Consider the following 14,011-nt stretch of genomic DNA (forward strand, 5'->3'; position numbering starts at 1 on the left):
CTTATCAGCCTGAGCTCCTTCCTACTTAAAACACTAAAGATCGTTGATAGGTCCATTAAGGAGGGGGTGTTGAAAATGACTACTATTTGCCCCTCTCGTGATAGTTACCAGGCAGGTCGATCGACTGACACTGCACTACACTGCCTGGTTGGAAAAATAAAGTCAGTAAGAGAGAGGAAGGAGGACACCCTTAGTGGATTTACAGATATAGAGGGGACCTTCGATAATACCTCTTTTAATACAATGAAGAGGGTAGCAACATCCTCTGGCATTGAAAGACATCAGATGCATAGCAGCCATGCTTCGAGCAAGTACGGTTCATGCCTGCTTCACAGCGCTGTCAGCGCACTAGCGGGAAGGGGCTCTCCGCAGGGGGCAGCTATCTCTAACCACTGCATAACAAGATACAAAGGTACTGGACAACGTTCAGCAATGGTGCACCTCTCATGAGCTCACGGGAAACCCGGGAGAAACTGAGATGGTGTCATTAACTAATAAAAGGGGGATGGTTGTGAAACCCCCCTCCATGTACGGCAATATGCTGAGCTTCGTGGCGGAGGTGAAGTATGAGAGTGAACACATCCCCATGTAGAGCGACAAGATCATTATGACATACTGTGATACATCCGATGTTTGGAAACACGTGCGTTTTAAGGCCCAAAGTAGAGAAGTGTATCTGCATGGCCATTATGATCGCACAGATAACATACGCCACTGGGCTACATATAGCCAAGTTAACCAAGTTAACCTTGGCTGTGGAGAAACTATACTAAGAAAAGATGCAAAATGATCGCCACTCAAGCGTTGAGTTTGGTACACGGATGGCTTCAGAATGGATCATCGAGCAGGTGCGGGAGTTTAGTCTGAAGGACCCACAACTTGGAGAGCCATCGGACTGGAGTCACACGCAACCGTCTTACAGACGGAGTTAGCGGCCCTGAGAGCCTGCGCAAGGCTAGTTCTACAAAGACAGGATAGGGACAAGAGAATACACATCTGTTGAGATGGCAGAAATGCACAGAGGGCACTGTTTGGATATGATACAGTTAGTCTAACAGCTTTTCTTTATTTTCGCATTTAATCCACCAATGGTGCTTCTCTGTTATCGAGTGCTATTTATCCTATAGAGACAAATACACTACTCACTTGAAATTCGGTTGTTTTTTCTTGCTGAGCATTCCCAACCACATTCGATAACAAACCGGTAAAGTAAAAATTGTGCTAGATGTGTTAGAAAAGTGAAGATTTGTGAAGAAAATATTTGCAAAAATTGATTCATCATTGAGACTAGCTTTCTCGAATCAAAAATGAGTGTATACGTAATTGATGATGCCAATGAGCCGGTGACAAATATCTCAAGGATTATTAATTTCTTAACAAATGTCAAGCATTTTGTGTGAACGCTTTCATGCATTTCACAATCGACTACACCGCTTCCGTTAGCTTTGCGCTGTTTGATAGCTTAGCTTAGTAAGAATCACATGAAGGATTAGATTTCCGTGATTTCGTATGTGATGCGTGATAGAACTCCGGCTGATACTCCCGCATATTTTAAATGGTTCAACAGTTGGATATCAAATTAAATATGTATCGAACAGTAGTTTGGATATTTCAGATATTTTAATTAGATTTTTCTCAGCATTTTTGAAGGCAACCATTAAATATGATAAAACTTCAGTAATTCATATAACTGAGCAAAGTAGCAGTAATAATTATGGCATACTCTGTAATATATAGTTTCAGCTTTTTATAGCCGATACTATTGGTACAAAACTCGCTAGTATCGACGAAGGATTGAATCTAATTTATTCGTAGAATCAAGAAAAAATGAGAATGCAGAATACATAGAGTAAGGTCTGCGTGGACAGTAAGACGGTTGGATATGAAAATAAAGAGACTTATAAGTGAAATTAATTGTCAAAAAGTCAAAAAACATCCAGTGATCAGGTGGAAAAAGCAATCGAAAAAAATATCGTTCGTGAGTAACATCTAGCCGGCTATAAATTCGTTTTAGTCTCGGCGTAGAGCTAGGTAAGCAAACTCGCTTAATGCACAATGAAGAGGCAGACAAGTTGTGTAATTGGAATATGAATGGATTGGTATATTGATACGGCAGGAGTGTCTATCCCCACTAATCACGTTGGAACATTACAAATTATATGAGTGAAGAGCTCTCGCTATCTTATTTCGTCTCCTTTTCATATTATCGTAGGCATTTTTTAATTAGTCCCACGATAGTCGTGAAAAGTAACGTTTGACTGATGACATAATTTTGTTCAATTCGACAACAATAAAAACACAAACCTGTGAATCTTTGAGCCCGAGTCGTTCTGCAAGTTTCTTACGATCTGGTTTGCTGATATATTTCTGTAATTGAAATCGTCTTTCGAGTCCTCGTCTTTGGGTGTCTGAAAAAACGGCTCTTCTCATCATTCCTTTCCTAGGTCGTCCACGTGTACTAGCTGCCCAGGGAAAACATGCTGCATTTAGACTCGCGAGGTCACCAAGACCTGGTTGTATCGTACTTGAAAAGATACCGGCCCCCACAGCAGAATTTGCAGAGAGATGACCACCATTAGCAGGATTACTCACTACATTGAAAAGCAAAATGATTGATCATGGTTATGTGACAAAAGTAAACATGGCAATATGCTTTTCATCTATGAAAGTCTTAACAAATCTCTGGTTGATTTTTCGCTTTATCCAACACTCAATCAAAAACTATTTTTAATTTTCATGAGTCATTTAAAAATCTCACTGTGTTCACAAGATAAATAGTAACAAAACAGAATTAATTTTATTATATTTTCAAAATGATTGAGAACTTCGGATACCCACGTTAAAAGTTTTAATAAAAATAGGACTTTGTGAAATTATTGATAGATTCAACTGACAGACACAATAGGCACAACGGACCAGAACGCCCATAACTGAAGTCACGGCACCACTGCCCGGGGGGGGGGGGGGGGGGGGGGGGGGCAAAAAGATTGACTAATGATGAGTAATTGGGCAAATCATTGGGGCTACCGGCAGAGGAGATTAAAATTCGCGAACCAAAGGTTGAAGCCAATGTATTAGCTACCGCGGTAATGCTGCTTGGCGTAGACAATGCTTTGTAGTATACGGTGCCATCAGAAACAGGTCACCATCCTGCCGTAAACAGTCCAGCTCCACCACACATGGCTTCGACTGGGTGAGATTGCGTCACTGTTATTATTCGGGGCCAGATCTGGTTATCAGGATAATCTGAAGAGACGTTCGAAATATGTGTGGATTACAAGAAGTTATGAGAGAGGATAAAATAATCCCTCGCATGGCGTTGGTGAATTAATATTAGTAATGCCTATTTAATGAGTAAAACAGTCACTGTTCAATGCCACAAAAAGAGCTGAGCAAGAGCAGTATCCACTCCGAGAATTCCTGCATTAATTCCGAGAACAGCTAGTAATGAGCGGATTTAATAATTATAAGCAAAGCGAAGTTCTGCAAAAAATGTGTATACACACACGAAACGCCCATATGCTAATGAGAGCGATTACCAGACCGCGAGGTGGAAGGTATCGATCATCGCGATTGGCAATTACATCTGCCCATGAAATGGCGCCTCACGTGTCAGAGGTGAGAGGCCACCGGTCATCTGAAACGAGCGATAAGAACAGCGGAGCAGGTCATACGGATGTGCGGCAGCGTATCAGTGTAAAGAAACATCCGGTGTAAAACCGAACAGTTACACTGGCAATACTATTAAGGGATGATAATTTGACAACAAAGCGAAAAAAACACCCATCTTGAAGCGTCACCAAGCCGGAAACTTGAAAAAAAATTGAAACAATTTTGGAAAAAACCACAGTAAAGATCAGCAGGGCTGGAAATCAAGGATTTTCCGAGCTCAACCATTAAAACACCTCCTAGGAGAATGGAGCAACAGTAAAAGGCGTTGAGCCTTTAAAACCGCACTACAACATTTCAGAAAAACCGCGATTGTTGAAAATATCGTGAAAGAAAGCATCGTCAAAGAAGCACTCGGACCATGATTCGATCCATGACACTTATACCTTCCTGTGCCTTACTCACTTTGTTATTCATAAGTCCGTTCGAATATTACATTTCATTCTAATATATCAAAAACTAAAAACGTAGAATTTCTTCTTATTTGAAGCATTATACCAGAAGTATGGTTATACTTCTGATACTCTAGTAGATAGAGAAACTATTAAATAAGTAATGCCATTTTCTTAATAACAAGCAAGGGGCCTCTTTTCTTAAGGACTGCCATAAGCTTCACCCAGGACTAACTCGGTTTACTTGAAGGGAGATAGTAGAAATTTAAATTTGTTAAACAAAAATTTTCCTATACTCATCAATATAACTGTGTTTAGGCCAACTCATATCATCTTTCGCCAACGGCAATATTGACTGACTCAACACATAAGGAGAAGATGAGGTTTGGGAAATTCAGCAAAGCCTGTTTTTTGGACGTTAAACTTCAACAAATTTCAAGTTCCAAAGTTTTCCGCTTTTCAAACCCGCATAAGCAGCGAGTAACTGATGGTTTCAGCCTTTCAAGCCTTAGTTTGGGCGAGTGCTAAAATGAGCCTCACCAATAGTTTCGTAAGCCATTGTCCAATCAGGCCGTAGACAATGAAATTAGGCTGGGGTCGGGCCCGAGTTGTTTAACGTTACTGAGCTAAGGCTTTTGCAGTTCTGTTCTGATCGACACTCTTTGGAACATTCATCTGAGTTATATTCATTTGTTCCACTACGACTATTCATCCACGAGTTATTTGGAGGCAGGATCATAAGCTGTTCTCCTGATGCGCTGGGCTCCAATCAAGTTGGTCAGCCAGTTGAAATGTTGATTCAAACTGTGCACCCTGATCAGGACTGATTATGAGTGAAGTACTATAAAAATTAATCCAGTTATCGAATAAGGCTGTGACAATTGTATCAGCTATTATGTTTCTCAGGGAAAGGGGGGCTTGCCACCTAGAAAATCGATCAATAATCGTTAAACAGTACCGACAATTTTTTATCGCCGGAAGAATGACAATATCGATATGTATATGATTGAATCGACTGTCTGGTATTTGTATATGTTCAGCTGTAATTTTATTATTCCCGAGCCCATGTCAATGCATTTTTTCTGATCAGGGGCCACATAAATTTTCCTCTTGAAATTTTTTAAGTAATTTTGTGGCTAGGATGAGAAAGCTGATTGATGCTGTTGAAAGCTTATCTTCGGAGAGATTCTGGGATGTACGGCCTGGCAACGTTGTTGCTAATGTACATTAAATAGCAGCAGTGGGTTTGATCTGAAGATGTTGTAATTTAAGTGAAAATTTCTTCTCTGATATGAGATGTAATACTTCTCTTTTTCTGGTTCTCTTTAAATTGTCTCAGCATCGAGAGTAATTGCTATATTATTTGTTTCAATTCTCGAGAGAGCATCAGCAACTGAATTATGATCTCCTTTTACACGAACAATTTTCGTCATAAATGGTGAAATTTATTGAAGCTGTCTGAGCTGTCTATCTGAATCTTTGGAAATCTTTGTGAAAATGTATAAGTGGCTTATGATTAGTTCTTATGAAATATTGTCGGTATTCCAGGCATTGTTTAAAGTGTTGGACTGATCTAAAAACAGCGAAGAGTCCTGTCATACATGGAATACTTCGGTTCAGTGTCCCTTAATTTACGCCAGAAGAAAGGTATTCGCTGAATGTGATGATTGTGCCATTGTTCAAGGACACAGCCCATGCCTGTCGTTAAACCAGGGCCCGGCAACCTGGGCTCATCGGGCTCACGCGGCTCCCGAGGTTCGTTAGTGAGAGCTGGGAGAGGGGCCTCATCCACTTAACGAAACTACCTGCTCTAATTCGATTTTTCTCTCTCTCTGAGGCCTAGTTTGACCAATATCAGCAGAGGGCGGCCGTGTCATCGAGCGGCAATTTTCAACTTTTCATAAATTGGAAATATAAATATCAATTTTTCACTCGAAATAGGCAGCAATATTAGACAAAAAAATATTTCAATGCGATATTTGCAGCAATTTACTAAAAAAAAAATGCAATATTTGATGGCAATTTAAATTTGAACTTTAATTTTGGATTTTAGAGGCATGAGCAATATTTGTGCAATTTGAATATCTGTCGAACATCAATAAAAATTTATTAATATGCCGTTTTCAATAGTAATGGATGGAAGGATAGAACATGGATTGCCCCGAATAAGTGACAAGTATGTCCGATAGTTTCGATGAATGACCATGATCACTGGAAAACGCGGTTTACATGGTGCACTATAATATAGTGCAGGTTGGTTTCTTGAAAACCTAAACAGTGGAATTGAACTATGAATAAAAAATTTCATTTTTCATTTTGACGTGGCAAAATGAGCAAAAATCAAAATGTAATATGAAAATCAGCCATGGAATTTCCAGGAATATATTCCAAAGTCGACAATGGCAACTTTTCATTTTTCAAATTTAGAGTTCCAATATTACTATTTGAAAGAACAATAATAATTGACGACTACCATTTCGGAAATATATTCTCCAAAGTTTTCCTATGGAAATTTTACTTTTTCAATTTTATATTTAAAATTTAAAACTGAAATTTAGCGCGAATTCTGGTGAGTCAGCCATTTTTATTCGACTCGCACGCCACTTTGCGTGGCTGACGAAAATATCGTCACCACTGGGACTTATTCGCACACAATGGTTGGCTAATTGGGTACCCATTAGGGGATTATGCCGACCCTTGTAATAGGCTGGCTCCCGACTACCTGAAGGTTGCCGGGCCCTGCGTTAAACCATCGGTAGTAAGGATCAGCAGAGCGGAAAATGACAAGTAAGCTAAATTTGTGATTGCATCAATGTGTTTTAGGATTGTTCAAAGGTTTATTTCGCTTCACTGGTCCAATTGATTTTGGTTTCTTCATTCTTCTTCGATTGTTTAAGGTAAGTATTAAAAGCCAATTGCAATGTTACTGCGCGAGGAACCTTCTACCCGCCTTTCCTTCTGAAGGTTACAACGTGGCCAATTTTTTCCTAAGAAAAAAACCCGATGTAATTCGCCGTTTTTCCCCCGAGCAAATTAAAACCTGTATGGGCGCCAGTTACTTTCTGTTCCCGGAAGCAACAAACCGGATTAATATCAAAGCGGAAGCAAATTAATCAGAACCAAAACCCAAAACGTAAACTAAAATCAGAACGATTCGAGGAAAGGTGGTGATTTGCCGCGCTGGTCAGCGGTGAGGTTGTGGAGAAAGGGGTGAGTCGAGATGGGAACGAGGTTCAGGGCATCGGGAAACATAACCACAAAGAAAAAAGAAGACAGCCCAAGTGATCAATTCAGAATATCAGATATCTTTAATAGTTCGGTACAAAATACAAAAAAGATAGAGAAAAGAAAAGAAAGGGAGAAACGAGGAGAGAGAGATCTTCAGCGAACTCGCTTCCTAGCAGAAGTGATGAGCAGATTAAAGGCAAGAGGAAATAAAGAGGGAAATAAAGAGCTTTATTATGCAGCGACATGATAGGCGAGAAAGATTAACCAGCAGCAATACAGTAATATTAGCAAATATACAGTAACAAAAAAAAGGTCTGGCGTGAGTTACACAGAGGCATCGAAAGACAGGGAAACGGGATTTGGTACTTAATTAACTCATTATTGATCCAATTATTATAGCGTGACGCCTCCCGGCGAATTCCCTAAAAGTAGCCTTAAATTCAAAAAAGTATCTAGCGGCGATCCCCACGGGGTAGGAAGACAAAAACGGATAAACCGTGAGAGAACTAATTCCATGACTACAGACTTTCGCAAAAACGGACAAAAAGATAGAGGAGGCACCTTTCATTTGGCGGGGTGAACATAATTAAAATAATGCAATTGGTATGCATTCCCCAGCCAATGGTGAATAATGGTATGACATTTAAAAATTTTTGGTATGCATCGTCTAAACAAAATTAATTTTAAAAGAATTGGCAGCAGGGGGTATAATTTAGTGTTAAATCGTTATTTAGTGTTGTTGCATATCATGGTTAGATGTTGTTATGATTATTAAAAATATAACATTTACCGAAATATCCAACACTTACGATTCTAATTGATTTTTCAAACACTGCTTACCGATTTTAACGAATAAAGGAAACTGACCTGAAGTTCTCAGTTTTGGTGTTTCCGGGAAACAAAAAAAATCATGACCACTTATAGTTGCCCACTTGCCAACACAACTCCTCGATAGATAATCGATAAAACGTATATCTACGAAATTAGTAGTTAATAACGTTGTCTTTGCTATTTCGTTTGCCCTCATATTTTCCTTAGGAATCATAATGTATTTTATGTAATTGCGGCCGGTAAAACGCGTTTCGGCCACAATGACATAAAATAGCATCATAACCACGGCGGAAAAAGTGATTCTGATTCATGCGCGTTATAATCCTCGTCTCCGACTCGGACTATACAGTCGCATTGGTCAGATTCCCTTTTTCCGTCCTAGGCGTGAAATATACTATTTTGTTACCACAACCTCGTAGTGCAGACATAATAACAACGAATCTATTTTATGGGCGCAGTTGAACTCATGGACTATGCAGTCTGAAATCGACTCATGGTTTGTTAGTAACCCTTCATTTTATTGCAGTTGTTTGGGAGTTCAAGACAATTCGACCACTGGTGAGTTGACCAAAAATGTTCACTCAGGCATTTGTTTCATCTCTGGCCTGAATTGCAGTCTGTGGTAAGTTCTCAAACTGTTGAACTTAATAACTGAGAAATATGTCTACTAAAAAATGGAACGACAAGCCCTAGTTTCAGTGGACGATGGGATAGAGATTGTTAGTGCTGTCATTGATTTACTTTCCACGTGAAGGAAAGAACTTTGGCAAGAAATGAGTGAATTAAAGAAATAAAGTTATGAAAAAAAACCAAAGTAATAAGTGAAGGAGACATAATGTGTATATCAATATTCGGGACGATCGCCGACAAATTTTGAATAAAGCTCGTATGCGAGATAATATCGATATTTTACCAAAAATTCCAGATGTGTCATTAAATGATTAGACTCAGCTTGAAACTAGCCTTGAAGATGAAAAAGATGGAGATTTTGAGTTAGAATCTGAAGCTAAAGGAATGATCAAATTCACGGTAATCGTCGCTAAAGCAAACTGGAGTAAAATACAGGGAGTGCGGAATGAGGGTCCACTTGATACCACTCGTACAAGGGTGGTCCAGGATGTCTGGGAGTGTATAATCTCAGAAGCGATATTTTTGCGGCTCAGATTGCCATGTGTCTGCACTCTCAGACACTTTGATGTTTATGACAGACCTGATAGTTTTCATTACACGAGAATAGAAGGCAGCTGTAAGAGCCAAATAGGTCAGAATCCCCTATTTTCATATGTGTACGAAAATCCTCGTTACGTAGATCAGGGCTGGGCAAACTCTGCTTTGAGAGCAAATCGTGCTCCCGACCTCTATTAGTGCGTAAGAAAGAGTAGACGAAAGCCCATTGTATCGGGTGATGGGCCTTTATGACCCAGATCGTAAAGGCCCTTCTCCTCCGCTGAGATCAACCGAAGTAGGGGTGACGCTTAAGAAAAGGAAAAGAGGGGAAATGAGACTCAAGTAAAGGAAAAGCAGCGAAATAAGTCGATCAGAAAAATTTCAATTTTTTTTCATGTGTGCATTAAAAAATAATCAGATGCGTGACAAGTTTTACCCTTGCGGAGGATAAATTCTTGCCAGATGATTCATGGGATACTCCCCACCTTAGTACCTGTGAAGCCCCCACTACTGCACCCACTATGCTAGTACTAAGACCCTTATTATTGAAATGGTTGTAAACTTTATTGGATTTCTAATTCGAGTTTATGGCTCTGCTCCGAGCTACCTGGAGATTGCCCATGCCTGACGTAGATTATGAATTAATTGTTCGTACCTGGAACACTCAATGGACATGAAGAAATTTCCCGGCCTTGTTGAGGAATAATACGTCCAAAAATAAGACAGGAAGTTTTACAAGAAGGCAGTGCTAACTGAAAGAGACGAAGAATTAGAGAATGTATGAAATTGGGGGAGACAATGCCACCTACGATCCCATCTTTGGCCGTACTTCAGCAAACAGAACAGGATCTTGTCAACAAAAAGCTGAACGGAACGAGTGAAGACGGGAAAGACGTCGTCACAACTATTCTAAAAATGCAAAACAGAGCTGAATACAGCCATTCTATCCCTAATATGAATCCTCGTCCATTTTAGGTTATTTTCAGCCTGCGAGCATGGATACAGTCGATATCATCGAACAGTAAGCAGCTCCTCGACAGTGGGAGTTGATGGGACTAGAATCATGGTTGGAAGATTCACACGCCCAGATGGAACTCAGTCTGGACATATTTTCTATCACCCGATTATCATAAATTTCGAAGCAACAGTCATGCCTATAGATGCAATGTTCACAGAGAGTGAAAACACTGACACATTCAAAAGACTCTTCAAAGTCTGAATTCATCCCCCACGATCAATGTCATATCTTCCAAAACCAGCACAACTTGCTTGTGACGATTCACGGGCCTTATTGAATGGAAGCTGTCTCGCTGTGAATGAGCAACCCATTGCTGTATACGTAGATACATATTTTTTGTATGCCTCCAATCACCCTTAGCTTGAGTAGCGCACAAAAATTAGCACATTGAACCTTGCTCACTTAATACACAGATGATAAATTGACCTTCAATGAAACGCATCTCGCTGAAAACCGTCCGTAGAATGTATAAATATTGTTTGGGATTATTAATTGATTGTCAAATTCTGCCTGCAGTTGAAGAAATCTTTCTTTTAACTTGCATTCTCGGCTTACATACGTATCAAAATGAAATGATCATAGCTTTGCCAACGAATCAAAGAGTTTTGGATGCACGAAAAGCCCTTGGAGACAAAATTGCTCTTCGCTCCGATGATTTTTTAAAAACTGAGATTTATGAAGAAAGAAATGATAAAAGACAAACGCCAATTTTTTCAGTACCAATATGACCGAACCAAATTCCACCCATATTCGAGAATGGATCAACGATATTGTCAACACATCTGAATTCAAGGACAAGGGTTAACACCAGAGGTGGGCAACCTCAGCTCTCGGAGCTACTTCCGCTCCCGACTTCAATTAGGCTAAATTGTCTCAAGCCATAAAATTTATGGCTGCGCCCCCCTTTGGGCCCGTGATGCCCTGCGCGTAGGCAAGAGTAGAGGGGATATTCGGCATAAACTTGGTGGTGGGAAAAGTAAAATAAGAAAATTTTCGATTTTTCCCATGGGAACTTCCTTTTAATTACCCTAATTTTTGTTCTGATTTTTCTGATTAGTTAATACGTTTGTGCACTAATGTATTGCACAAAAAAAATATTCGTAACTTCCATATATTGCTTGAAGAGGAAATATTGTTCAGAAAACTATTAATAATTATTATTATGTTGTTGATCATAATAAATTTCCGAATTTCCCTTCTTTATTTTTCACTCTCAACTTCAAATTAAAATGCCGGAACATTTCCCTAAGAAAAATATTATCAGTGTCATTCAATCCTTGGAAATATTTAATGCATAATTTTTAATCGATTCCCATCAATATCGATCGCTTATCAACATTAATAGTATTTCTCAACAAAATAATAATAAAATAAAAAATAAATAATAATGATGTTCCTCAATTTTATGATGGAATCTGCGTGTATTATCAAATTGAATTATCACTTCGTTTAATTGAAAAATCGGATAAATTTGACCAATTTTCAATATGTCCTTGAGAACATACTAGTTCAAGCCATTTACGAAAAAATGTCCTCAAATCTTTCTTTTAAAACTCATTCCGTTATGTAGAAACGGTTCTTTCAAAAACATCATCTTTTAGTATGAAAGAGTTGAAATAATGCGAGTAATTTCACATAGACTCGACTTTTTTGCGGCTTAATATTCAATAGTTTTCAGTACGTTATCAGCAACTTACAATGAAATTATGTTATTAATCACCTTCGAGTAAAGTTCTACGAAAATGAAAATTGGTTTTTTATCGGTAATGAAAATACCTCATTTTCAAAAAAACCATAAATGGGTCAAAATTTCCTTTTCCTTGCTGAAAATTTACTCCAGGTTTTAGGCTTTTTGGCGGGGAATTACCCGGACGTGACTCACCAGTCCATCCAATTTTTTAATTTTAAGAAAACAGAAAATGTCCAAGCACGATAGAAAATTTCACAACATTTTCCCCTCACATTTCCATAGCGCGCATGCGCCATCTCCCAATATTACCCCCACTCGACAAATGTACGACAACCCTTGTAATCGCGTCAAGTCTCCTATAATTGGGACCTTAATTATTTTATGGCTGCAGCTCCGAGCTTACCTGATGTTGCCCACATCTGGTTAACACAATCCAATGGAACCTAATACTTTTTATGGACCTTTATTAATTGCTGACCCTGTCAAATTGTGTTATGAATTTCCCCTATCTACACCTATTGGAATGTCTTTTTCCACTGACCGAGGTTCGACGAGCTTCACAGAAGAAAAGCACAACGCGAGAAGGAATTTCTCGACTAAATTAAAGCTTGACAAATAATTAGCATTATAACTATAGAACTGTGGACAGAAGATGAAACAAGTCGAGTGTAAACTTTCAGAGTTCATTTCTCTAGGTTAATACGTATAGAGCCCAATAGCAAAACCTCCCGAGCAGGAAAAAGAAATTATCCAGAAGATGGGTTATATCCAATCACTCTAGTTCCAGTGGAGTATGTCGAGACAGAACTTCTAAAAGTTGCTGATCCTGAGATGCATCCTTCGCATTTTCCTCAATCACCCGGAAATCGACGGTGAAGAATCGGAGATGAGACTAGCGGAAATATTCAGAACATCATCCATGCCCAATCGATCGACTACTTGATGAGGATTCAGAGACTGATGCTCAAAATAGGACTGATCTACTTTGTCGGAATCCTATGATAGTTTGCCACTCGACAATTGGAAGAACAAGAGAGTCAAACGAAAACAAAATAAACACGCAGAGAAAATTCCTATAGTTAAAGCACGTCGAAAGCAGAAGAAGAAAGTAGGAGTATCTTGCAAGTCTAATCCGGAAATTGCTCACCAAAATTAGCACTTGAATGATTCTCAAGGTCGAAATTTTCAAACCTTCAACGATTTTCGAAAAGACAATGCCTTCTTCTACTATAGAGCTAGAACTAGTAATCGCAGAAACTCGTTGCGAGGAATAAATTGATGTAGAGATTTGTCAGGATTTTTCAGAAATCATCTTAGCATTCAAACCATTGAGTATGCCTGTGACTGAGCTAGCTATAGAAACAATCCACGATTATGATCAAGTGACTGAGGTCGAGGATCTTAACGATGTGGATCGGCCTTTCAATTATGAGGATGCCGAGAACATTCTATCGTATGTGAAGCTGAAACGGACCACGCACTATACTGAAAACTCTTCTGCATTTGATTGCATCCTACAAATTCTCGCTGCTGTTGTTGATGATAATTCGACGCTTCATGATTTGATAACAACATCTACAAATGATACCTTGAAACTCGTGACAGCTTATTTGAATTCAGCGGATATAACTGTTTTCAGCATGCAAAGAGCTTTATTTTTGAAAAGCTGTTTTACTCACAGGATTCAACTCCGAGATCCTAATATGAGGGCTGAATATAAAATGAGTTTGTTCATACTTGTGAAAAATGCATGAGTAGAAACCCCAGACTAATAAAAAAGTACTGGTGCAACTGTGACTTCCCTGAAAGTGTTTGTGTCCTTCTGTCTGACAGTGCAAAAATTTTGCGAAGTCATTTTCAAAGGCTAGAGAAGTTCTTTGTATATAAGAAGCTGTAAAGGGTGAAATGTCCGAAGTGCTCGGCGTTATATACTGTTGACTGTGTTTATAATTGCCTCGTTTTTCTTCAACCCAGCTGTACCAAATCTTTCTGCCACCAAAAAAAATGCATACCCAG

General features: G+C 39.1%; 1 protein-coding gene across 2 annotated transcripts in view; it reads right to left on the reverse strand.

The window, feature by feature from the left end:
• LOC105271098 (homeobox protein DBX1-B) overlaps positions 1-14,011 on the reverse strand; it is a 352,648-nt gene that overhangs the window by 147,080 nt on the left and 191,557 nt on the right. For both annotated transcript variants that reach the window (XM_011312432.1, XM_011312431.1), the window contains exon 3: positions 2,305-2,591. In XM_011312432.1, coding sequence (XP_011310734.1) covers positions 2,305-2,433 — 129 coding nt within the window. In that variant the 5' untranslated portion in view covers positions 2,434-2,591. The remainder of the gene's footprint in view (positions 1-2,304; positions 2,592-14,011) is intronic.

The sequence above is a fragment of the Fopius arisanus genome, unplaced genomic scaffold, assembly GCF_000806365.1.
Source record: "Fopius arisanus strain USDA-PBARC FA_bdor unplaced genomic scaffold, ASM80636v1 scaffold00101, whole genome shotgun sequence".
In the NCBI taxonomy this organism is placed as follows: Eukaryota; Metazoa; Arthropoda; class Insecta; order Hymenoptera; family Braconidae; genus Fopius; species Fopius arisanus.